Source organism: Musa acuminata, chromosome BXJ1-10 (genome assembly GCF_036884655.1).
Source record: "Musa acuminata AAA Group cultivar baxijiao chromosome BXJ1-10, Cavendish_Baxijiao_AAA, whole genome shotgun sequence".
Taxonomy (NCBI): domain Eukaryota; kingdom Viridiplantae; phylum Streptophyta; class Magnoliopsida; order Zingiberales; family Musaceae; genus Musa; species Musa acuminata.
The window spans coordinates 18,784,603-18,810,094 of record NC_088336.1 but is presented as its reverse complement, the minus strand read 5'-3'; the positions used below and the strand labels follow the sequence as shown (position 1 = coordinate 18,810,094).

General features: G+C 39.0%; 4 protein-coding genes across 5 annotated transcripts; 1 reads left to right on the top strand and 3 right to left on the bottom strand.

Moving 5' to 3' along the window:
• Positions 1-3,572: 3,572 nt before the first annotated feature.
• Positions 3,573-5,754, bottom strand: LOC135595321 (putative receptor-like protein kinase At1g80870). The gene has a single exon (XM_065086091.1). The coding sequence runs from the start codon at positions 5,690-5,692 to the stop codon at positions 3,686-3,688; it is 2,007 nt and encodes a 668-aa protein (XP_064942163.1). The 5' UTR covers positions 5,693-5,754; the 3' UTR covers positions 3,573-3,685.
• A 1,028-nt stretch (positions 5,755-6,782) lies between these two features.
• Positions 6,783-10,299, bottom strand: LOC104000142 (transmembrane 9 superfamily member 8). The gene is made up of 7 exons (XM_009422110.3): positions 10,074-10,299; positions 9,192-9,356; positions 8,996-9,105; positions 8,796-8,904; positions 8,595-8,707; positions 8,358-8,511; positions 6,783-8,200 (listed from the first exon to the last, which is right to left on the bottom strand). Exons 1-7 carry the CDS (start codon positions 10,173-10,175, stop codon positions 7,043-7,045), a joined length of 1,911 nt encoding a protein of 636 aa, XP_009420385.2. The 5' UTR covers positions 10,176-10,299; the 3' UTR covers positions 6,783-7,042.
• A 4,053-nt stretch (positions 10,300-14,352) lies between these two features.
• LOC104000141 (uncharacterized) lies at positions 14,353-17,679 on the top strand. 2 transcript variants are annotated; one of them, XM_065086090.1, is made up of 6 exons: positions 14,353-15,207; positions 15,286-15,464; positions 16,398-16,455; positions 16,554-16,637; positions 16,718-16,859; positions 17,147-17,679. In XM_065086090.1, exons 1-6 carry the CDS (start codon positions 14,966-14,968, stop codon positions 17,528-17,530), a joined length of 1,089 nt encoding a protein of 362 aa, XP_064942162.1. In that variant the 5' UTR covers positions 14,353-14,965; the 3' UTR covers positions 17,531-17,679. The 2 variants fall into 2 exon arrangements, with proteins under 2 accessions (XP_064942162.1, XP_009420384.1); XM_009422109.3 differs by having other exon boundaries at positions 14,356-14,512; positions 14,903-15,464.
• Positions 17,680-18,774: 1,095 nt separating this feature from the next.
• Positions 18,775-24,045, bottom strand: LOC135595320 (probable WRKY transcription factor 4). Its single transcript, XM_065086089.1, has 5 exons — positions 23,644-24,045; positions 22,208-22,384; positions 21,708-22,132; positions 21,480-21,632; positions 18,775-19,557 (listed from the first exon to the last, which is right to left on the bottom strand). The coding sequence occupies exons 1-5, from the start codon at positions 23,944-23,946 to the stop codon at positions 19,113-19,115; spliced, it is 1,503 nt and encodes a 500-aa protein (XP_064942161.1). The 5' UTR covers positions 23,947-24,045; the 3' UTR covers positions 18,775-19,112.
• Between the last annotated feature and the right edge of the window lie 1,447 nt (positions 24,046-25,492).

The window sequence follows — 25,492 nt, the reverse complement described above, 5'->3', positions numbered from 1 at the left end:
CACATGATGAGGAATGTGGGAGAAGAAAAAGAGAGAGAGGAGGAGGAAGAGGAGGAAGCCACTACATTAATGAAAAAAAACTAAGTGGAATAAACAATAGGAGGTCAGGGAGATGAAAAAAAGAATAAATAAAGGGGAAAAAAAGGAAAAAAAAACTATTTTATTTTTTTATGTTTACATTAAGTGTGTCATTATTTTTATATTTGTTATTAATATTATGATCTGATCATTTGACATACCAGTCTGACCAGATATCCAGTAACCTGATCAGCTCAAGCCTTTTCATGTAATTCTTATTATTCTTTTGTACTTTCTTAGCATCGCTCTCACAAATGAGAGAAGTTTCATTTGATGCTGATGATACATGTTTCACACATTAACCTTTTTTTCTATATGCAACCATTTCTAGTTTTGATTTGAAAGAAGTGTAGTTTGATCCCGAGTAATTGGGATGTAATGCTCTGTTACTTTCACTGAGCTGTTAAGATGCATATTACTTCGGTTAGTAAAGTCTCATCATCTTATCCATTGTGAAGGTCTCCATTATCAAAGTTGTGATTCAATGCTTGTTGCTTTCAGTGAGCTGTTCCTCTCTATTGTGATGAAGGTTTCCATCAATGCTTAGACTTAAAGAGTGTGAAGCATTCCTTCCGTTTATGCATTACTAAACGAATACATAACACTTCTTTTAGTGAAAGAGTGACGAACAGATCTTTTTCTTAATCACTTCATCCTTGTTACAGGATTTCAATCAAAACCAACTCAGGATTAACCCCACCAACCTTTTTCCTTGAATCTGATCACTTTAAAATGGTATATTCCTCAACCTTTTTTTTTTAATCAATGGCAGAAAGAGTATTTAAAGATAAAGACATGCAGAGTAAAGTTTATTTTCCTAGACATAGATTAGCTATCATGTTTGTAGATGCATGCTGCAAATGCTACTGAAAATAAGTTATAATTATTTGGTCAAGGTGTTAGTTTACTGCTCCATTAATTATGTCTAATTTGGTAAGATATTTATTTTACCTTGTTATGCTCGAGCATAATCATTAACAAGGAAGAATGTAAGTGCTTTTTCTGTCCACTTCATCACTAGAGCTCATTAGGAATAGGAAACGGATTAAAAGTGTTTGCATAAACTCTTGACCAAAATAGCACTCATGAAACTTGCAAATGTGTGTGTGTGTGTGTGTGTTCCACTGGGGGTAAAAAAGCCATGTAATCGACCAGATATTATGACCTGTTATTATATACTTTCTTTGCACCAACAAGGAAAGTGGTTTCATATGTATCCCTCTAAATTTAGGTTTAGCATTAAAACCCTCTATGGAACCTTAAAAGAATTCTCTATCAGCTGATTATTATTTGTCCAACAATTAAATAAAAATTGAGATCAATATCATTTACAGGATGCCTTAAGAACATTAAAGATATATCACCACAAAGTGATTTCATTTCATATTTATCCCTCTATATTCAAGTTTGGTGTAAACATCTCTATTAAAACCTAAAAACATAATCTCTCTCAGTTAACTGTCATTTATCCATTGGTTGAATTAAAATTGATGTTGATTTCCCTTACAAGCTTGTTATGATTTGATAAATTTTATGATTTGAATTAACTAATACTAATCACTAGAGGTGATTAACCTGAGTCTTTTAGCTGAATGTTAACAGTGGTATAGAGGATGAGCTCATTTCCATCTGTCTGTGGCTATCACATGTTCCCATCATCTGATTGATGAGTCATGTTCTATCTGTCCCACAAGGTTGGGTGCAAAAGCCACAAGCCATGTTAGGTGGACCCCTGTGTCCTTGCTCCAGTCCAAATTTAGGGTAGCTCTGCTGTTTCAAGTGGCAAGGAGACATGCTTGTCCATGAATCCTTCATAATCTTGCTCAAGTGGTTAGTAAGGATTCACCAACTCAGGACAAGCTCTTGTGACAAAATCTCCAAAAGTTGCCGAAGCCTAAAGGCATCTCTGTTCTGATTTTTTTTATGCAAAGGCTAAGGGGTGAAGACATAATTCGAATTGAGAAATCCTCAATCTAAGATAAGTAAATTAAGGACACCACCAGATTAGAATCCCACCTTGATTGGTTTACTAGCAAGCTTGTGAAATCAACTGTCAAAAATATAGTTTTCTATGGTTAATTAAGAACATATTTTGAGGGTATCAGTACTTTTGAAGTATTTTTCCATCAATGGTAAAGAGAAGAAAAATAAGGAAGCCTCCCAAGCCTAGAAACAAGTTTCATTCAAGCATTTGCTTAGTGATGAGATAAAAGCTACCAGTGCATGGTAAAAGTTTCCTATTTGCTTAGCAAATTACTAGTGTTCATAGATTGGCCATACATGCTAAAAATTAATTTTGGTGTTGATCAGGCCTAGAGAATTAGTTAATCTCGGGACTTGAAATCTATTTTTTGCTAGCAAGGTTTTGGTTGTACTAGATTTTTGTAATATAGTTTTTAGCTTTTGGGGAAAAAAAAGGCTACTAGTGCATGCTACTTTTCTCTTGCTTCTTTTCCAAGTGGTTAACATCATGATCCCTTCTTTTGTCATTGTTGGTGATAGCACTTTCCCTTATGTGCTGTTTGATGATCCATATGATACTAGTCCTTCATGCTACCAAATAAACAGTAGGGAATAAAAAGGTCAGTCCACCACCATAAAACACTAGTTAAACCGTGTGGACACAACCTGACTAGTATGAGTGACAAAAATAGAACATGACTGGAGGTAGTAGGTGGAAACATAGACAAAAAGATAGAACAAAGTGACCCTTAATTCAAATGGCTTTAAGGAAAAGCAACAAGTCAATTCTATGAAAGAAAAGGAATTGTATTGTCTAAAAGACATCCATTGCAGAGATTTGCCTAATCCACTAGTACATATTCTACCTCCTTTTAAAAGGGAACAACTTGCATTTTGCTGGTACAATGTTTCAAGTTGGTGCCACCATTCCTAAAATAAGACAGCATATGCATGTGATTGATCACAAGTGGGTTGGTCACTGCACAAGATAGCTTAACTGGGCTGAAGTTATAAACACCATAGAAGCTATGAAGAGTTGGTGTGTGACAACTGCCAAAGTGACACCTTTGGACCATCCAATTATTATGAGTTCCTATCTTATATGAACAGCTAATTAAGCTTATAAACAAAGGTCATATAATGTGATTGCTTCAGGTGTGTCCAGGTTGATGCTTGATAGTCTAAGCAACCAATGGATTCTGGATGTCAATCATCCAGCTCCAAGTTGTTAATGACCTGATCTCTGAAATAATAGAGTATACAAAGGATCAGCAGTCTACATCACATCACCTTGTGTGTTGCATGTATTTTAGCCTTGTCTTGACAACATTATAAGATTCCAAGATCCTAATCCACAGCTGAACATTGACAGCAGTTGTTCTACCAGCAAATCAATAAACCTTAGCTCATTGATAAGCATGTATTGGTTTCTAAGAAAACATTCTTTTGATGGTAGTAGTAGTAGTAGTAGTATGATAAGAAGCTTCAATCCATAGCAAGTTAAATCATATTTACACAAGGAACAAACAGGATGAAACAACATCAAGAAGCTCAAATTACTGACCCTCGATCGATTTTTTTTTTTTTCTTCTTTCGAGGGTTATCTTTATTATTTCTGTGTTTCGATGTTGCAGTGGCAAATGATCTACACTACTTCCATGGAAGCTTTTCTTCGTGACCTACTCATGTGTCTAGCGTTAGGAGATGGAGAGAACTCACATGGCACTACCGGAAGCTCCATTTCCCCCTTGAGGATCTTGACGACATCCCCGCTATCGGGCCTCAACTCGGGGATCCTCTGCAAGCACAAGAGAGCTAAGTTGATGCAGAGGCCTGCCTGCTCCTTGTTGTATGAGTTCTTCAACCTTTCGTCCACCAGCTCCAGGAGATTCCCCATCTGAGCCAGCTGCCTGCACCAGCTCACAAGGTTTGCCTTCTCCAACCTCACCGGCGACGACAGCACATGCAGGGGTCTTCTTCCCGACACGATGACAAGGATCAGAACCCCGAAGCTGTAGATATCTGCCTTCTCCATCAACTGCTCGCATCCATGGCACTCGGGAGCAACATAGCACACTGTGCCTCTCATGCTCGTCGTGCTACTGAGCTCCCTGCTGAACATGTCGCCGCTGAACATGTCGCTGCCAGCCGATCGGCTCCTCTTCTTCTTCCAGCCCTTCCTGAAGCTTATGTCCACGTTCAGATCTCGGCCGCGTCGAGCATCGTCGTCGACGGCGCTACCGGTATGCTCTCGGCTACTAATTGTTCGGAACCACTTCCTCTCTTTCTTGTGATGACTCTTCTTGCTGATTTCTGCGAAGTACTCCTCCTTCCACCACTCCCTCATCTTCCTGTCCTTCCTGTCACTGGCGAGAATGCCTTTCTTCCTCCCCTGTTTCTTCTCTGTGTTCTTATCACGGGCGTCGCCGAAGAGGGTGTCGTCCCCGACGTCCAGATTCTCCACCCGGCTTGAGTTCCTGAAATCAAAACACTTCTCGGGAGAAATCCTCTTCTCGTCTTCCCAATCGGGATTGCCTGAGGGGCAAATTTGGGTCCCAATCCACTCCCTGACATAGTCTTTGCTGCTCAATTCCCCGCTGCCTTCCTGCTTCCACCACCAGTGCTTCCCCCATTGACCATTCGACTCTGTTCTGCCATCATCCAGCGTCGCACCCGACTCTGTTCTATGCTCGAAGCTAAAAATCTCATCTTGGACAGGGGAGCTGAGTGCCGTTGCCTCCTTCCCCCTGTGACTACCGGCGGGATTCGGCCTGGTGTCGGAGTTCTTGCAGGAAATGGATGAAGAGGCATGAAGGGGGACGGGGAGGTCTACCTGTGGGCTCTCTGGAACGAGGTCCTGGCTCTTGAAGAGCTCCTGGCTCGGGCCGAGATCCTGGCTGAAGAACTCGGGGCCGAGATCGGCGTCGGTCTTCACCCGAGACAAGCCAAAATCGGAAATTTTCGCCTGGAAATCGAAGCCGAGGAGCACATTGCTGGGCTTGATGTCACCGTGGACGACCGGGGGATCGCACTCGAGGTGGAGAAAGGCGAGGGCTCGGGCGACGTCGAGGATGATGGAGAAGCGGCGGTCCCAGCTGAGAGGGGAGCTGGAGCCGAAGAGGGCTTCCTGTAGGCTCCCGTTGGGCATGTACTCGTAGACCAGGAGGCGTCGTCGGCGGCCCTCAAGGCAGTAGCCGAGGAGGGAGACGACGAAGGGGGAGGGGCGGAGGGCGGCGAGGACTTGTAGCTCGTTGTGGAACTCGCGGTCGGAGGAGGCGGCGCGGGTGGGGGAGGAAGGGGAGGAGAGAAGGCGCTTGACGGCTACGGACTTGCCGTCGGGGAGGAGGCCACGGAAGACGGCGGCGGAGGCGCCCCGGCCGAGGGAGCGGGCCGGGTCGAAGGAGGCAGTGGCCGAGCGGAGGGTGCGGTAGGAGAAGCGGCGTAGGCATAGGGGGTTATCGGCGGCGGCGGCAGAGGAGAGGAAAGGGAGCGTCGGGGAGCGGCGGAGGTAGAGGTAGAAGAGAAAGAGGAGGAAGAGAGCGAGGAGGATTAGGGAGGAGGCGGACACGGCGACGGCGAGGAGGAGGATGCGATGGCGGTGGGCGGCGGCGATGGGTGGAGGCGAAGGAGACGAGAGGTGGCGGGAAGGCATCGGGATGGGAGTTGCAGGTCTTCGGACAAGAAGAAGTGCGAGCAGCAGAACGCTCGGAGCAAGAGAGAGAGAGAGGAGTGACGGTGGTGGAGATGGAGGGTGGTAATAACAACAACAAAGAGAAGAAATGTAGGTATGAATATTATGTTGCAGAGAAAAAAGGCGAAGAGGAACGTGGTTTACAGTTGTCGATTGGGGTTTCAAAAGAGGAGTCAAATTGGCTTGATGTTTACAGGGCACACTCTGTGGAGAGAGAGAGAGAGAGAGATAAGGAAGTCATATATATATATATACATATAAAGGAACAAAGATGAAAGGAATGAGAGAGACAGATATATATATATATATATAGAGTGAGAGTGAGAGAGAGAGAGAGAGAGAAAAGGGGGATTTATGGTAGAGTTGATTGGCCGACAGTGGATGGATGGATTCACTGGAGCTCGTCAACCTAACTCACAAGGCAACAGTAGTATACCCCGGCCAAAGTTTGACTCTGTGTTCTTAAAAGGATCGTTGACATGGAGATATCCTCAAAAATCTAGTAGATTATATAACGTATTCTCGAGGTATATGATACGGATTTCGTGTGATTTACACCAAGTTCTTATCATTTGGGTTGGTCGTTGACCGAGGCAGAGGATGTTAGTTTATTCAGTGATAATTTCATTAAACAAATTAATTTTGTAAATACTAATATGACCTTCATTCTAATTGAAATTTCATTATAGGAAAACAAGTAAGGCTATAATGCAATAACTATAACTAATAATCAAATAACAACTAAAATATTAATGATGATGGTCTACTATATCTATTTACTAATGTTTTAAAACATTATAATAGTGGTGTATCAAATCTATTTAAGAAATTAAAATTAAATCTTATCTACACAACTTATCCTTAGCAGCATAATAATAATAATCATCATAATCAATTGTTTTATTACTTGCCTTTGATCAAGAACAAGGGTGCCTGCCCAGGGTAGATACAGAGGGTTCACCAGATACTCCCCATGTAGCCATCTTGGCCACATGACAACTTGCATCATCAGCTGTGGCTCAGATACAATGTGCACAATGCCAACCCCAAATAATTAAATAGGTTACTTGACTGACGAAATTGTTCCAATATAACAAAAAAATTGCAGAACATGAAGAAAAAAAAAAACAAAAGGAATCCTCCTTTGATCACTGAAAACATGAAAAGACAGCGGAAAAAAAACAGCCTGGATCCTTCATCCTACTAACATGAATCCCTGCTCTTGAATCTTGTTGATGTAACACCCATTAAGCTAGGTGGTCGCAAGGCGGCTGCTTCATATCTGACAATTTATATGACCTAACTTACCTCTCAATCAACCTTCACTGATGAGTAGATCAACCTTGTAAACCAGAAGCATGCACAGAACCCGATCGTGCCGGTCAGCACGAAGAAGGCGTAGGAGGCAATCAGCATGTAGCCAAAGTACAGAAGTCCTGATACCAGCTTGGTGATTTCCAACTTGGTGAAGAAGTAAAAGGTTGCATAAAGGAAGAGATACAGCGCCGAAGACCCTGATGTCAAATAGGACCTCCACCACCACAAGTAGTCCTCGCCACAGAGCTGGAAATAGCAGAGCACGATTGTGATCTCGGCACATGTGACGATAAGTATGAGGAAGACGAGGAAGAGGAACCCAAATATGTAGTAAAACTGATGCAGCCAGATCGAAGTAAGGATGAAGAAGAGCTCGATGAAAACAGCTCCAAATGGAAGAATGCCTCCGATTAGTATTGAGAAAACTGGGTTCATGTACCAAGCCTGCTCCGGTATCTGCCTGGGGATCTTGTTGGTCTTAACGGGATCCTCTGGTGCAGGTTTCTTGAACCCCAGATAACTGCCAACAAACACGAGCGGCACTGAAATACCAAACCAGAGCAATACAAGGGCAAACATTGTGGTGAATGGCACTGCACCAGATGACTTCTCCCCCCAGATGAGAGCATTTAAGACGAAGAAGATCGCAAACACAATTCCTGGGAATGTGAATGCTGTCTTCAGTGTAATTTTCTTCCATTCAGTCCCCTTGAACAGCTTGTAGAGACGGGCAGAAGAATAACCAGCAAACAAACCCATGAAGACCCAAAGTAGGAGCATCGCGGTCATTAATCCTCCTCTGTTTGACGGAGATAGGAAGCCAAGGACTGCAAAAATCATAGTCACCAGTAACATGCCGAAGAACTGAATACCCGTCCCGACATATACACACAACAAATCTGAGTTAGATGGAGGCCTGAAAACATCTCCATGGACCAGCTTCCATCCTGTCTCTTCTTGGGCTTCTTCTTCAGTTTCCAGCTGGTTGTACTTGGATATATCACGGTAAAGTGTCCGAAGCATAATCATGGCAACCATGCCAGAAAGGAAGAGGACGATCATCAAAGAATTGACAATAGAAAACCAGTGGATTTGGTCATCTGACATCAGGAGATAGGTATCCCATCGGGATGCCCACTTCACAGTGCTCTCCTGCACAAAAGAAAAATGAGAAATGAGATTAAAACTAATGTACACCAGGCTCAACACTACAAATTGTTTCTTCAGCTCCATTGTATACTCTTGAAAAATGCAAGTAGAGAGGACATGTTTCTCTAGATCAAAATGTAGGCAATGATCAAAATCTCACCTCAAATTCAATATCATATGTGAATATAATATCATTGTTTGCTGAGACCTCTTGTGGGGAATCTGAGTTCAGGACGGAGCGCTTGGCATGAGGATCACAGGTGCTCAAGCGAGTCTTATTCCCATTCCACTGACCTTCATACTCATGTTTAACGCTGTAACAGAGCAGAAAATAAATCATAATACAGGGTAAAAGCATAGGCAGACAAAAAAGAGAGAGCTCTCAGACAACCCTAACCTGAATGGTTTAACCTCAAATCCCACAATTCTTGCAAGGTCCATTTGTGTATCCTTGTGATACCTAACTAGAAATGACAAATGGTTGTGGATATAGTACTTCACATCCTTGTTCTGCAGAAACATAAAGAGCATTTCATTAATGCATATTTCTTAAGAAGCTAACAATATGTGATTTTTTTTTACTGTCAGATGTATTTACTCCAGTAGGTTGGCCTTTGGCACCAACATAAAAGCCAAGCTGATAGACCATTGGAGCAACCTGATCCAGCCTTCTAATAGGAACAACCAGTGGAAGATTGTCAAGAATCCTGCAAAACAACAACTTGTTCAGTCATCAACTATATCACGCAGAATCGTCAACACAGATTGCAAGGTGACTGCACACTACGTTTGCCTTACATGTTGACACGATATTCATTCTCTATCTTTTCCTTCAGATCCTTCACATCTTTGTCGTTGAGTGTAACCTTGCAAACAATCTTACACATCTGGGGTTCCCTCATTTCAAACTGAGCACAAAATACAATGTTGTAAGAGAAAAAGCCAGAAGGAGTTAGCAGAAGAAGAAACTCTGTCATAACGAAGATCAACTAACCACATACGGAGAATTCTCAATACGATCACCACGAAGAACTTCCCCTAGATTTTCTGCACTGTCGAGTATAGTATCTGGTCGACAATACGGAAGAGAATAAAAGGAATATGGCAGTTGTGTTTTTGTCGAGGTTAGTTTGTTGACTTTCACCGGAAGTGGATCTTTCTGCAGTCAGAAACATCAACTCATTCATAAAGAGGGATAAAAAACCCTACTTGATCACAATAAGCCAATATCTGAAGCTGTCTGGCAAAAAGGGAGGAAAAGAGATGGAAAGACAATGGCAATTATGGATCATAGCATTTCGATAATTGAAGACAAAAATACACACACCAAACCTCTAAGTACGCACATGCAGACAAATACATGCAAAAATGAAAAGATATAGACAATGCTTCTTCTTCTTCTTCTTCTCCTCCTCAATATTGCTATGTTTTCTGAATAAAAAAAAATGGCCTTTTGATGCAACAATTAGCAAGGAGGAAAAGCTACATTAACTTGAAATGCAGATGTCTCATACTATCCTCGGATAAGGAGAAACTGAAGCATGAGATCCAAGCCCTAATAGGGATACCTCCATCATTCACATCATTGTCCAAACAATAAGACCTAATGAAAGAGCATAGTTGAGTAGATCTACACTTCCATTCCTACAACTCTTCCATTTAAACCCAAAAATCTCAGTCGGTTTTACGCCAACCCAACAAAACCAAGCACCGCCTACTATCCATCAACCCACTAACTCGCAGTCCCCCTAAAACCCTAAAACCCGAATCAAGCCAAAGATACCAGGACCTGCTTCGCATCTGGAGGGATGAGACCACCGACTCGATCGGAGTTAAGCTCGGGAAGGAGATCGAGCAGCGGGCAGAAATATCTCACCTTTTGGAAATCGGCAGGGGCGACACCGGGGAGGTAGAACCCTCGGCTCCCGACGACGACGGAGAGGAGCAGCACGACAGCTATCCAGGGAGCGACCGCCATGGGATCGCGAGATCTCCAGAAACGGGATCGAAGGAGAGCAGAGCTAGGGTTCGTGCGTGCGAGCCCAACGCCAGATCTGATGCCGAGATCTGCAACCCCTCTCTCTCTCTTTCTCTCTCTCTCTCTCTCTCGCTATGTGCTTTTGTTTAGTAGCTGAGAATTGGGCCTTTCCCTATCCGCAGCATATCTACCCGCTTCCGCACCCGTGTGTTTATTCGACAAAGTTGACAACAACTCATGGGCCCACTATGGGACCCACAAAGGACGCCAACTCATTTTCGATAGTTGGGTTGTTGCGTTTAAGCGTTTAAAAAAAAAAAAGAAAAAGGCACGAATTAGAGATTTTAGAGAGGGAAAAGAAAATGGCAAATTCTCTTTTTAAAAAAAGAAAACCTTTTTTTTAATGTCGTAAAGAGCTCTTTTTTAAGGAAGGTTGAAAGTAATGTTTCGCAATCTTTCTCCGCCAATTGAACCTCAATCAATTTTATCCAATAATATATTTATTTATTTATTATTATATATATTAAAATTTATAAAAATAAAATAAAATGATCATGTAAAAATATAAAATTATTTAATAAAATATATAATAATACGATAATATATAAATCCATAATAATAATAATTGTCTTTTTTTAATAAAATAACCAAATTATGAAATAAACCAAAATAATATATACAATAAGATATAATAAATAAATAATAAAATATAGTTAAATTAATAAAAAAATCTAAGATATTCATTCAAAAATAACAAAACATTAAGAATTAGTAAAAAAACAAAAAATAATATTCGTATCATGATTTTGATAAGCACATTGTTGATAGTATGTTTCTAAATAAAATAATATAACTTTGAAATAAGTAAACAAAATTTGAAAATTAATCGATGATGATCTAATTATAATGGTGTTTTAAATAATTAATTGATAGTTCATTACAAATATAATATGTATATAGTAATAATATAAAAAATATTAAATTAAGTGATAATTGCATACATCTTACATCTTTTCAACTCATTATAAAGAAAACTCCGATTAGTAATGATAACGATAATGATAGTGGCATTGGTATTGGATAATATTAATCGTATTCTCATTGGAATAGTCATGATAATGATATTGCTAATGATAATTGTACGACTATTTTTTAATGGAAATGAAGTTGGTATTAATAATGATATTAATGCTTGAATTAGTAATGATATCAATATTAATAATATTTTATATTTTTTATGATAATAATATTAGTAATAATAATGGTATTGTTATTACCATTGGTATTGAAAATCGTAATGGTAATGATATTTTTATCGATAATGATAAAATAATGGTAATATTAAAAGTATCGATATTGGTATTGTACCTTAGTTGTATTGGTATTAGTATTGATAGTGATAATTGTATTGGTATTGTTAATGGTTCTGATCCTAGTATTGATATTGATACTAGTATTGATAATGATATTATTGGTATGGTTATTGGTAATATTATTTATTAATTTTGGTATATATATATATATATATGTATGTATGTATGAGTACTAAAACATCATATCCACTTTGAAGTTAAGCATGTTTAGATGAAAGTAATATCAATTTTAGAGAGAGCTTGATATAAGTAAAATTACTCATTTGCAACATGAGAGACTAGAATTTGAGTTAAAAAATAATTTATTTAAATATTTAAATGTAAGATTATGTATATTAATCTTCTTTAGACTTCACATTAGTAGAAGTTTGGTGCATATATATATATGTATGTATATATGTATATATGTATATGTATATATATGTATATATATATATATATATATATATATATATATATGTATACATATATATATATATATATGTATACATATATATGTATATATATATGTATACATATATATGCATATATATATGTATACATATATATGCATATATATATGTATACATATATATGCATATATATATGTATACATATATATGCATATATATATGTATACATATATATGCATATATATATGTATACATATATATGTATATATATATGTATATGTATACATATATATGTATATATATATATGTATGTATATATATATATGTATATATATATGTATATATGTATATATGTATATATATATATATATGTATATATATATATATATGTATATATATATATATGTATGTATATATATATATGTATATATGTATATATATATATGTATATATGTATATATATATATGTATATATATAAGCCTAAACAAGGAGAGATAAAGTAGATAGAGGAGAGATGATCCATCAGCATTTGCTGTAAATGAGGTCTTATGGAGTAGAGTAAGATAAATAAATGTAAGAAAAAAGAAAGGAAGTTGGTGATTCCTCAGGTGGTAATTGAGGCCATTGAAAGCTATTATATTAGATAGATCATTACTGATGAGACTGTCTGTCAATGATGTTGGGTGGGTAGACAGTGTCTCTCTCATCATAAAGCTTGAACACTCTCATGTTTCCTTTTGTGTCAGTGGTTGAATCCATGAACACTTTTAATGTGTACAATCCACATGCTCCAAAACATTTAATGCTATAAAAGCAGTAATCTTCTTCATGACTAGCTGCATCAGAAACATTTTTGTAATAATGACACAGTTATGTCAATTGATGCAAAAAGCTGCAAAAGGATTGGGATAACAATCTAAGTTGGTCTGCTTTAGAGATGGATAATTAAATCTAAATCTCTCTCTTCCAAAACAAGAAAAAAATCAAGATTTTAATTTGTATCTTCATGATTTAAAATGTGTAAGAAAGAGTTGAGAATCAGAATTTCAAAAATTCGAACTAAAATATATCTTTATCGGATCTTACGAAGAGGATTATAAGAAAATACTTGGATCGTCGATCATCGAATGATTTTTTATTCGTGGCATGATGATCCTCATATAGGTAAATAAATATTTTTTAAAATTATTATTGATTCAAAAAATATTTATTATTATTATCAATGTTGGCATGAGGAATCCATAAAATTAATTTCATCATCTTTCATCAAGTCAATGTTCATGCATCATCTCTCTATAGGGTAAAAAATCAATCCCTAAACTATAGTAAACAGAAGAAGTGAAAAGAAAAAGTTATTGTTGTACTCAGAAAAAAAGGTTTCTCCTTTCAGATAATCTGAAGGAATGCAGTGAAAGCAATGCTAAGAACATAAAACAAAACACCTGCTACCAAAATTGTTTTTTAGCGTGGACTCAACAAGTTTCTCATCCAAACACACAGAAACACCAATGGAAACAATGACAAAATGGAGGAAAGATCCATCTGCTATAAGGTTATTGAGTGAGATTTTGAGGCTGTTGCAGCACTCCTCTAGCCATGAATGGACTTCTGCTGCACTCTCTCTCTCTCTCTACATAATATAGTTCATCTGAGTCATTGGAGTACTAAACACTCCTTACTTCAATAGGAAGATGAAGACATCAGATAAATCTCACACCTACCCAGTGAACATGGCAATGTGGAAATGACATCACACATTGGTTGTCATGTTGTTTTCACTTGCAAAGATTGAATTGAAACATCAGCAGCTCCAGTTCATAAATTAAGTTCTTAAAGTTGTACTTTGTGCTTGACTACTTCAAAGCTTAAGCTTGAAAAACTTCTAATTATGCTTCATCTTAGTTAATCACAAATGTTTTGTCATCTTAAGAAGCTATGTTGAAGATCTAAAAACTAAAAAAAAAAACACAAATAAAATTAGAGATTAACTATCAGACATAAAGAAGAAAACAATAAATATAAATATTTCTTACTTATAAAAAAAATGAAAACTATGAAGTATATGGTACACAATTTTTCATTGACTTAATCTAAACCCAACCTCAATTCTGACAACCTCTTAAATAAATTTTGAAAGAAAAAAATAATCTTAAAATATTTAAATATTAATTTAAAGTTAAGAAGAGAAGAAATAATATTATTTTTTTATTTCCTATTTCTTTTAATCACAAAAGGAGAAAGTTGGAGTTCACAAAGCAAATGCAATGGCAATGGCCGTAATAACATGAGGCTTTGTGAGCTTTCTAGTATTTTCATGTAGGAAGGTTATACCGGCTACCGGCTGCACCCGGTCGTCTACCTGCTCCCCACCGGTATCTTCCGGTCTCCGCATATGAGAGGCCAAACCCACCCTTCCCGTCTCTCGCGACCGTAACACACAGTCTTCGCCCTCTTGTCTCGTTCTCTCAGTCTGCAAACGCCCCTCCGTTTCCCGACTCTGGCCGCTGCTTGCCACCCGATCGGCTGCTTCTCGGAGCCCTCTGGGGCTCCTCGTCTTCGATCAGGTCTCCGGTGAGTCGATCCGCAGCTGCTTCCCTGGCTCTAGGTGGCGATTTTAGGGCTCCCGAGCTCCGGGTGGGTCCCTCGGTCAAGGGTTTCGGTGTCGATATGCACCGGTCTCGGCAATGTGGCATCGATTTTGAGCTTTGTCGGGTTTGGTGGGTGGGTTGAGAGAGAATGGCTGCCTTGGAAACCCTAGGTTGGTTCGGAACCGGCGCTACTGTTGGGTCTTGTGGACTAAAAAGGGCTTCTTTTGGCGCATGTTTTTGGCCAAGCTGCAGTTGGAGTTAGCGGCTTTTGATTTAGCTTGCTGTCGGTTTTTAAATGTGCCGAGGGTCGAGGTGCCTTGAGATTGTCGCTCAAAAATTCCATCTTTGATTTGATTCTTCTGTACAAGTGCAGGATTTTGGTCGATTTTGGCAAAAAAAGTGCTGAGATCTCTTGAAAAGATTGGATTTTGGAGACATGTCGGGAGCTCCTAAAGTCCGTTCCCTCAATGTGAGCGATTCTGAGGCAAGGCCCGTCCTTGTGCCCGGTGGGAACAAGGCCAGATCAATGGCGACTGCTCGGAAACCAGCTTCGAAGCCTCCGAGTAAAACCGAGAGCACAGAGATTGTAGCAGCTGAGGGGAAAAAGAAGGCTTCGAGTCCTTCAGCTGACCTGCCACATTTTAGATCTAGTTTCAGTGCTCCCTCAGTGATTAGGAGGCATGAGATGCTGCTGCAGTCTAACCTGTCGCTCAATGCTTCTTGCTCCTCTGATGCATCGACGGATTCATTTTGCAGCCGAGCCTCCATAGGAAAAATTGGCAGGACAAGCTTAACCAACAAACGGAGGCAGAGCACTCCAAGGATTGGCAAGACTCTGGACAAGGCAGAAAAGAATGTTTCAGATGATTCAGCCGTACCTCCACCAGAAGTTGTGCAGGGAAAGAAGAAGTGTGCATGGGTGACACCCAATACAGGTGAGTGTGTTTGTTTCCCCTGCATCTTGGATTCACAGTTTTTATTGTTTATTATGCCTTGGTCTGTTTCTCCATCCGTGGAGCTAAGTAAATGGTTGATCTTTGATAGGATTACTTGTTCATGGACAAGGTGGTATTTTTTTTGTTAATAATAATAATAATAATAATAATAATAATAATAATAATATACCTTTAACTCTTAAAATAGAAGAATTTATATATATATACATATATATATATATACACACACATATATATATACATATACATATACATATACATATACATATACATATACATATACATATACATATACATATACATATACATATACATACATACACATATACGTATGTATACATACACATATACATATGTATACATATATATATTTATATATATGTGAGAAAGAGAGAGAGAGAGAGAGAGCTGCAGCTGCCATTCTGCTGCACTTCAGCTTCTCTGAAGAGATCTGTTGGCCTCTATCAATTGCTTACAAGTTCACACATATTCTTCCTTCACGTTCTAACCTCAGAACTGTGGTGCTAGAATGTATTTTTGATGAGTTATTGTTAGCATGTTCTTGTGATGTAACTCATCATGATGGCTTTTTTGTTTATTAAAGAAGAAATTTTCTTTTCCTGCCATGTTTGAGCTGAAAACAACTTGCCGATTATAATCTTCAGAAGTTTTTTGATCGTCTGAGTGATATTGAACTAATCTGATGATATTGCTGATAAGCTGGTTATGTTGAATTTCCATTCATTTCAAAGACTGATTATTTTGTCTGATCGTATCATAAATTGTTGCATTCAATTTATGGCGTTCTTCATCTTTTTTATTTTGTAAAACAATTTTGTTTGATATTCATGTATTGTTTGCTTTACGCTCATTTGCAGTAAACCTAAACATAGTTTTATTTCGTTGCAACAGAGCCATGTTATGCTTCTTTTCATGATGAAGAATGGGGAATTCCTGTCCATGATGATAGGTATGCAACATTGACCTTTCTTTTTCTCAATTTTATAGACAGGCCAAAGTTTTTCTCATTGAATTTTTATGGTTTTTGGTTTTCTGAACACTCTACAGGAAATTATTTGAACTTCTTGTACTATCAGGTGCATTAGCTGAGCTTACATGGCCTGTTATCCTAAGCAAAAGGCACATTTTTAGGTACTACTTGGAACAATTTGGACAAAAAAAATATAATGCCAATCATTAACTTAACAATTAGAGATGCTGCACCTTTTCAGGGAAGTTTTTCTGGACTTCGACCCTGTTGCAGTCTCCAAATTGAATGAGAAGAAGATTTTAGTGCCTGGAAGCACTTCTAGCTCCCTTTTGTCAGAGCCAAAGCTCCGAGCCATCATTGAGAATGCACGCCAGATACTCAAGGTTGATCCGCTTATTTTCCTGTCGGTTTTCCATCATTTCTCTCCATAATTGACATAAGTTAGACATCCACATTTCTTCTTTTGAGATAGTTATTGCATGTGCACTTGACCGAATTGAGTTTTAGAAACTGTAGGAAATCTGGCTATTTTAGAAAATTTTCATGGTAAAACATGAATAAAATGGAAATGTTTGCCAATGGACTGACTAGACTAATCTGTGCCATGTTCCGAGTCACGTACCACTTATCTCACTGTGTTAGCAATGCTTGTTGTCATGTATTGGTACAGATAACAGATGAGTTTGGATCATTCGATAAATACTGCTGGAGCTTTGTGAACTACAAACCCATTGTCAGCAAATTTCGCTATCCACGTCAGGTTCCCGTGAAGACCCCAAAAGCAGATGTCATCAGCAAAGACCTCGTTAAAAGGGGTTTTCGCAGCGTGGGTCCGACAGTCATATATTCCTTCATGCAGTCTTCCGGACTGACGAATGACCACCTCATCAGCTGCTTCCGGTTCCAGGAGTGTGTAGCAGCTGCGTCATCAAGCGCAGATGAGGCAAATGATGCCAAGAGAAATATTAACACCAAAGTAGAAGAGAAAACCGATACAGGTCAGGAACTGACAGTAGGAATTGATTTGGAATTATCAAGAGCTATGGATGAGTAGAACATTTCCTAGTTGTTTTAGATGGGTGAGTTATCTTATGTGCACCATTCATACTGCTTCTGCTGGGTTACCCCTTGCAGAAGTGAAGGTAGAAGCCCTTTGTAAATAAAATGTTTGTGAAATTAATGCACTCCTTGGTTTGTAAATCATACTCAGAGGCCAACCGTTTCTGTCAGAGGAAAATGTAGGGCTCGCTCCCGACGTATGCTAACAATTATTTGCAGGTCCCGACAGACAGCAAAAGAGGTTTGCGGAGGAGGTCGGTGGCGGCGGGCACATTAAAGTTGGTAGTGAACAAATTATTGCTGTGATATCATTGACCAGCTCAAAATCAGGTTTTGGAACATGGAAAATGGTGGTTTGTACTTCAATACAAAGGCATGCAGTAATAAATAGCTTCATGGTAAATACAGAGCATTGAATTGGCTCTGATTAGGGATTTCTATCTGTGTGAAGTATGAAACAGTCTATGGATGATGTTACCAGGTGATTATTTATTTAGACTATATCTACAATTACCTACTTGATTGACTTTGTGTTTGGATACAAAGACATGCAAAATTGCCAACTGCAGCAAATGCTACTGGTTAGTAGTAACCATTACTTATGCACAGGCCATAATGTACCTCTTCTCATGTCTTGCATTCTCAATCTAAAGATGAGTCTTCATGAATCATCATCGCTATGTGCCTCTTCTGTATTCTACATATCAAGTCTTTATACATCAAATCAATTCAATTGTTGTCGCAATCCAAGATATTACAATCTTCCTCATTTAAATTCTCGTGAACACTAACGTAGTCCAAAATAAAACCTAACATGACATTATTGGATGTCAATACCACAATGCAGGTAAGCGAAGGTGGTTCAAAGTCAACCCCCACCCCTTTCTCTCTCAAACTACTTAATCCATAGACATCCAAGTTGATCACAAATCACACAACATGAGCATGAGTGCAGAGCATAGGTACGATATGACCTCCGGGCAAAACAAAAGAGAGCTCAAGTCCACCATAGGAGGAAGAGATGGCCATCACAGGCAAAAAGAAGCTGAAACTACACGCACACACCATGAAAAGGTAGACTTCTCGTGCTCTTACCTTTGCTCCCGGTGATTGAGGCTGCCATAGCTGCGCTCTGTAGCTTCCACAACATAAAGGTGGTGGTGATGCTTTTCTTTGCACTCGAAGAGGTAACATCTGCCAGCATGCATCAATGCTTGATTCTTTGCACTAAAAAAGAAGTGACAAAAGTGGGCAGATCTGCCAGATTTCTTGAAGCCTTCCTCACCGAGACAACTACAAGCAACCTCACAAACAAACAATCAAATGATGTTGATGGGTCAGTTATTCAGGGAGCTAAATATTTCACTAAGCAGAGATTATATCATCATGTTTCACAGCTGAAATCAGTTTCTTCTCTCCCCAGATGGATACCGCGATCCTAAGATGATTTTTCTGGGGTGACGTCGCATCACCGATGCCACTACAAAGGCTATACAGATGCAAACACAGTAATGGAAGAGCTCGCAATGCAAGCAAGTAAACTACAACATGCACCAAAATTGCAGGGAACCTGTCGATCAAGTGTTCTGGACCGAGGCCGCAGCTCTATTTTCAGTCAAAATAGGGCTTTTCATGCTCTCGGAATTATTTCTGCCGGTGCCCTCCGTGGATGATGAACTGAATCCAATGCTTAGAAGAGCCTGAGCAGATTCCAATGCTCCATCACCTCCAAGTTCAAGTTTCTTATCACCAGCTACTTCCTCAACTACAATATTCTGACATGATTCCTTTGAGGATTGTTCGACAGACAAAGAATTGGATGTACTGAGTTGTTCACTAGACATGCCTGCCGCAACATTGCTTTGTGAAGTGGTTAATGGTGGATCACCGGCAGGCTTGGAGGTTGGCTGGTCATGATTGTGCTCACCCTCATAAGTGATAAGAAGAGCTTTTGCATCATGCGAGACTCTCTCAACATGCTTACGAACGGGGCACCCACTGTGTGTGCATCTATAGTAGCTTCTGCAATAAATCAAAGGCAATGGTTCAAACGAATTAAAGCTGGACAGTAGCATCAAACTGCAAAAAAAAAGAAGAATTTAATGCATCAACTACTAATGTCTATATATTTATGACATTTATCCATGGAGTTAAGCTCAATGCCATGCTCCTTCCAGAATAAGATTGTCTACTAGTTACAACTCAGCATGAAGTGCAAGCTTGACTATTGTTTACACACCTGATGCTAGCTGCAAAGCTTGAAACAGGATTGAACAGTCTATTTTGGCCAACAAGTCATATTTGTTAATCACATCACTCATTCAAAAGATTATTTGCAGTTCAATCTAAGATCTTAAACATTTTAGGATCTGGCCTTCACCACAACTTCTGTTAACAATCATGAATTTGGCTCATCATTAGATGACTGTTTAAAAAATCTACATACCAAAAAGGAGCATTAGTTGTGTCCAATTAGTAATTGAATGCCCATCACATGTCCAAATCCATAAGGCTTTACGAGTGTCATCTCAAAGGCTTCAAGTATTGGTAACTTTTGGAAACAAACCATTTGTAGCACTATCATATGCATTCTAGTTCCTAAAGCATATAGTCCATGGTGAATACGTTTATGATGTTTGTTCGGTTCTATTCAAGTACGGTTCTTGTAAATTTACAGCCTATCATCACCCTACAAAAGAAAATGAAAAATGAGTCAACTTAAACAAGGTTGCAAGTACATGTCCAATTGGTGCGTACTGTCTAATATTTATCCGGTCTGATCAAGGACCATATCGCTTAGCATGGCTAGTATTCATTTTCCTATCATTTTTTCACTGGTGTTGTGCATATTGGGTCGATATATGGCCTGATGTATTAGTTCTGTATCATTCCACAAAGGTACCAAGCCCACGTCAAACCCAGATCTGAAGTCTTTTGCTTTAGCGTACATACCATCTCTTTCCATCTCATGTCATCTTGGCCTTTTAGGTCCAGCGAAGCTCTTTCCAACAGTGATGCTCTGTCTTCATCCAATGAATTTTAAAAGACAAACTGCTCTTTATAATATTTCATTGGACCACTAGTTACAAAAACCTTATTAACAATCTTAATGTATGAACCTTTTTGTGGAAATGAGCTGATAGATATACTAGTATAATGATGTATTAAATGGCATATTAAATGACATGTTAAATGAAATAAGCCAAATGTCACAGAATGTTTGAAGTTATTAGTAATAGATCCATCTACTCATAGCCAATTCAATCATTAGTAATCTTCCAATGTGGGAATGTTATGGTATCACAATTTCCTTCACTCAAAGGCCTTACATCCTCAACAGTTTGAAATTTCCTATTCATCATTGTCTGTAGGCTAGAGTCCAAACCTAAGGGTGGTTCTGATATAGAGCAACCTGAAATGCACCATGTCCATATATATTAGCCCACTTGAAAATTCAAGGAATTGCTTGAACACAAATCATTACAAAGAGACAACCCTAATTTGCCAAACAATTTGTATTAAGTGGCTTTAATTACAGGTCTAGAATGCCTTAGACCCAGTTACTACTTGCAGGCCAGTCAGTCTATATAGCAATCCAGCCACCATCATCTAGTCTAGAATGCGTTAGACCCAGTTACCACTTGTAGGCCAGTCAGTCTATATAGCAATCCAGCCATCATCATCTCCCAACAGAAGACTAATAGGGCCTCATTGCTGTTATAACATAACAGACACAACTTCACGTGATAAGATGAATTGATACTCTGATAAGTACTGAAAATCTACCTTTAAGGAAAACTAAGATGTGAGTTAGAGATTTGTGTGACTGACACAGAATGTCCAAATGGAATAATGACTGTGACTTCCAGATGTTCATAAGTAACCTTCTTATGCTAGAGCCTCAAATATTATTATAGTTTTAGACTACGGTGACATGTGCATACCTTGGATTATGATTTCCCTTCACCATTTTTTGTCCATATTTGCGCCACTTGTAGCCATCACTCAAATGTCTTACATCAATTTCAGTCTGTACGATGTATTCCCTAATTGTTTTAAGAATTGGCGCTGAAGAACTTTTTGAGTTTTCACTAAGCCTGCAAAATAGAGTTAAAAAATGATATACAGCCAACAGAAAAAAGGAAACACATTAATGCAGCTTAGCTACTTGCCTTCGTTTTGGATCTGGTTCCTCGGCAATATCTTCTTCACTCTTGGCCCCAGCATCAAATTCACAATCGCTTGAGCAGTACAACTGTTGTTTAGGAGTTTCATTGTTAGAGTTCTGTTCAGCCTTACATGTTGAAGGATCTGATTCATCGGGCTCAGTGCTCGGATTGTCTAAACTTTCATTCTCTACAGGGGGTCCACTAGACTGAGCTCCTCTGTCCCTTGTGTATCTATGTTTTTGAGGTGGGTCATGGTTGTGTTTACCTCTATAGATTACTTCGACAACAGTGCCATCAGGACAGTGCTCAACTTTTTTCTTAGCTGAACAATTGGAATCTGTGCATCTATAGTAGCTTCGTGCATTATCACTGCTCTTTACTTGCTTCTGCCCATATTTTCGCCAGTTGTAAACATCACCAGGTGTTTTCTGCACACCATAAACATATTCAGATTTTGGGCAAAATTGAGGAATAAACTAACCTTTTGGTGAACAAAAATATACTTTGGGAGTTTGTGGTGGCAGTTGTTGCAATGGCATAGGACTGACAGTAGACAGCAAAGGCTGCAGAAATGAATTTGTCACTGAATTCGATGAAGACGGGCATGCAGCTTGTGCCTGCATCTGTGCCTGAGCTGTGACAGTTGCCAAAACAGCTTGATGGGTCATTGCAAACTGCCCCTATAATCAATGATGCATTAAAAAAAGATCAAGGTAAGCACGTATCAATAGACACAATGACAAATTGTAGTAAAACTTGTGCTAAAAATACTCCAAAGTTTTATTGACTGCTTGAGAACCTATTAAGAACAGATGATAGAATTGTGGAAGACCATACAAGAAAGATTATAAATGGAACTCATAGAACTCATTCATGAAATGAACCTATCTTAGCAAGGTTCACATCCTATTGAGCTGATTGGCTCACTAAAAAGTGTAGAAGCAATGCCATTTATTATGCTTCTAAGAGCTTCTTACCCTCCTCAGCTCTTGGCTTTGAGCATAATGATTTCTCTCGTGTATATTTTAATCAAATAAGTTGCTAGAAGTTGTATTTTCTTCTTTTTCTTAAAGCCTAACTTTGTTTAGTATCGTTTTACTTTAAAAATGTCACGTTAAAAATATTAGTCTATCTTAATCAATATTACATTGAAAAGGTTCAAAGTGAGAGAATAGCAAATTGGAAAATTGATCAACTAGTCAATAATCCTGCACTAGGATCTTAATTGCATTTTTCTCATCATTTAAACTAAATATCATCTAGCCAGCCAGGCCTTAATTTAAGTGAATCCTTGTAGGGAATTACTTTGACTAAATGCTCCAGCACTTACCAAGCAGTAAGCTCAAGATTTGGCAGATTCCAGATGGTAAATTTTTTCTTCCATTTTTGTGTCCAAATATGGCATGAAAGTCAATATCACATTGCTGATGTTGCTGGATGTAATTGTGACGCCAACTCTTCATAGATCTACCAAAGGATTCGTGTCTTCACTCATTTATCAAAAGAATGCCTAGATCTACAATCAACATATAAAAATTCCCTCTTCTGACGTTTCCCTTTGCATCTCCACTGAACTTTATCACGTTGCGAATCTATCCGTCAAAACATAATATTTAAATAACTTAAACTTTTATGTTCTTGGACCAGACCCAGATTCTTGTCAGCCTACAGCAATAAAATCAGATCTTTTCACCTAAATAAGAGCTAGAAAACAAACGCAGGTGAAAAATATGTAAAACAAAGTATCAAAGTAGTCAGTGTCCCAATCTAAATAACAAAAGGGAACCAAGCAAAGAGCTACAATCAAGAAAGCAGCGGATTCAGCAAAATCCACAGCAAGATACCCGAAAGGAGCGTAATTCCGCTATAAACCCGAATAAATCCCCCCCCAAAAAAAAGTGTGCAAGATGAAGAGAATGAAAAGATCAGAGCCACCGACCGAGAATCCCTGCGACTCGACCAACGCGGCCGGGGCCAGGAAGCACGGGACGGCGACAACCGGGACAGTCACGATCGGCGCAGGACGGGGGCTCGCCGCCGGCGAGGCCATGGCCCCCGCGAGGAGCTGCGAGAACGACCGGCCGTCGGCGTTGGCCGGGGACGGAGACGGAGACGGAGATGCCTCAGGGCCACCCCCTTCCACCGCGGCCACAGGATCGGGGAGCGAATGTTCCTCCTCAACGGAGGACGACGACGCCCGGGCCGACTCCGTCCCGGCCAAGCTCGCCTTTTCCTCCGCCATGGAAGCTTCGAGATCCTTCCTAGGGTTTCGATCTCCGAAGCCTCGGAGGGGTGTGTGTGAGTAACGGGACGAGGAGAAGAGAGAGAGAGAGAGAGAGAGAGAGAGGCGTTTTCAAGAGGAGAGAAAGGGGGTCCCTTTTGGTCTTTTTGACTAGACTTGACGGCATGAAATTTGACGGCGTGAAGCCGCCGTTACGATAAAGTCAGGCAATTAGACGCGGGCAGTGACGGACGTTAGAGGTTGGGAGTTTGACCAGGGACGGTGACTTTTTACTAAGAGGAGGGATTGGATTTAATTAGCATAGGTTTGGGAGAGGATTAGTTGGTAATTGAAGTGTGGTGAAGCGAAGCTGTTATCGTTCACCCTCTTCTCTTAATTTGGTATGCTTAGAACTCTCTTTCCGTTGGGTTGTTGACCTGCACTTGAAGAACTATGAAGGCTGGTCAACAGCTTCACGCGGGTTGTTACCAGTTGTCGACCCCTTTTGCGTGTTGCCTTTCGAGCAGTAAAGCATGAGAAGCTCTGCTCTTCTGCATGACTCCCATATGTTGCTTGCTGAGTCTCTCCTCGCTCAAACTATGTGATGTTGGAGTGGGCTTAGATGAGCCAACCTTTTGTATATACTTGTAGCTGCCTAGGAATGAAATTATGAAAGAAATTAAGGTAGTCAAATATCATATGCATCATTTTGTGAGAAATTCCTTATATTGTTTTCTAATTATACCATATTTTCGACAAAGCACATTTAAAATTTTTCAAGGGTTTTGAATTAACACAAAAAAAAAATCCATGTACGCAAAAAAAATCAATATTTTAGTCACAATCATAATAACCATATAAGACTATGCATTTTTGGAAGATGAAATTATTATTAAAAAAACCATCTGGTACTAATAAAAAAATCTATAGAAATAAAATGTGTGTTATTATACTTCCAACCTGAAAAGAAGTGCATACCTGTTGATAATGGAATGGAGTATAATCAAGCAAAGCAAATAATAAATCCATAGAGGAGTATCAACCTGTCAAGAATGGAGTAGAACCATTTTGCCTTAACAGTTTTTTAGAAATAATGCTACCAGACCAAAAAGACAAAATCAAGAACTTCTAATAGCATATAAAGGAACTCATGCATGATGCTAGGTGTTATTCTAAGCAATCACATAAAAAAAGAATACAAGAATTACAAGTAGATAAACCACAAATAATAGAGCTCTTCACTCAAATGGAACAACAAACAGTACATGTTTTTTCTCTTCCAATTGGTCTTAGACCACAAGGCTTGCCTAAGTATTGTTATGGTCCCCAACATTGCAAGATGTATATACACACAAACAAATCCTACCCAAAGGTACCAAGTAACGATATTATCTCTCATTTTGATAGCCAAAAATAAAACATGAATCACGTTATTGTTATTGGTGTAGAACACCATCGTTATTGGACAGAAAGCTGACTATAGACAAACTTGACTCATGAAACCTCCAAACATAGAAAAAAATTCAATTATGACATTCAAGCTCCTTGCATTAAATGAATCAGCATA

What these genes read in the sequence shown, in the direction of transcription:
- LOC104000141 (XM_009422109.3), top strand. Translation starts at nt 14,966, where the DNA reads ATGTCGGGAGCTCCTAAAGTCCGTTCCCTCAATGTGAGCGATTCTGAG. An exon ending in ATGGGTGACACCCAATACAG is followed by an intron (nt 15,465 to 16,397) that starts GTGAGTGTGTTT and finishes TCGTTGCAACAG; the next exon opens with AGCCATGTTATGCTTCTTTT. An exon ending in ATGCACGCCAGATACTCAAG is followed by an intron (nt 16,860 to 17,146) that starts GTTGATCCGCTT and finishes GTATTGGTACAG; the next exon opens with ATAACAGATGAGTTTGGATC.
- LOC104000142 (XM_009422110.3), bottom strand. Translation starts at nt 10,175, where the DNA reads ATGGCGGTCGCTCCCTGGATAGCTGTCGTGCTGCTCCTCTCCGTCGTC. An exon ending in CCAAAGGCCAACCTACTGGA is followed by an intron (nt 8,708 to 8,795) that starts GTAAATACATCT and finishes ATGTTTCTGCAG; the next exon opens with AACAAGGATGTGAAGTACTA. An exon ending in TTTGAGGTTAAACCATTCAG is followed by an intron (nt 8,512 to 8,594) that starts GTTAGGGTTGTC and finishes GCTCTGTTACAG; the next exon opens with CGTTAAACATGAGTATGAAG.
- LOC135595320 (XM_065086089.1), bottom strand. Translation starts at nt 23,946, where the DNA reads ATGGCGGAGGAAAAGGCGAGCTTGGCCGGGACGGAGTCGGCCCGGGCG. An exon ending in TGCCACCACAAACTCCCAAA is followed by an intron (nt 22,133 to 22,207) that starts GTATATTTTTGT and finishes TATGGTGTGCAG; the next exon opens with AAAACACCTGGTGATGTTTA. An exon ending in AAGGGAAATCATAATCCAAG is followed by an intron (nt 19,558 to 21,479) that starts GTATGCACATGT and finishes GATTTATTGCAG; the next exon opens with AAGCTACTATAGATGCACAC.
- LOC135595321 (XM_065086091.1), bottom strand. Translation starts at nt 5,692, where the DNA reads ATGCCTTCCCGCCACCTCTCGTCTCCTTCGCCTCCACCCATCGCCGCC.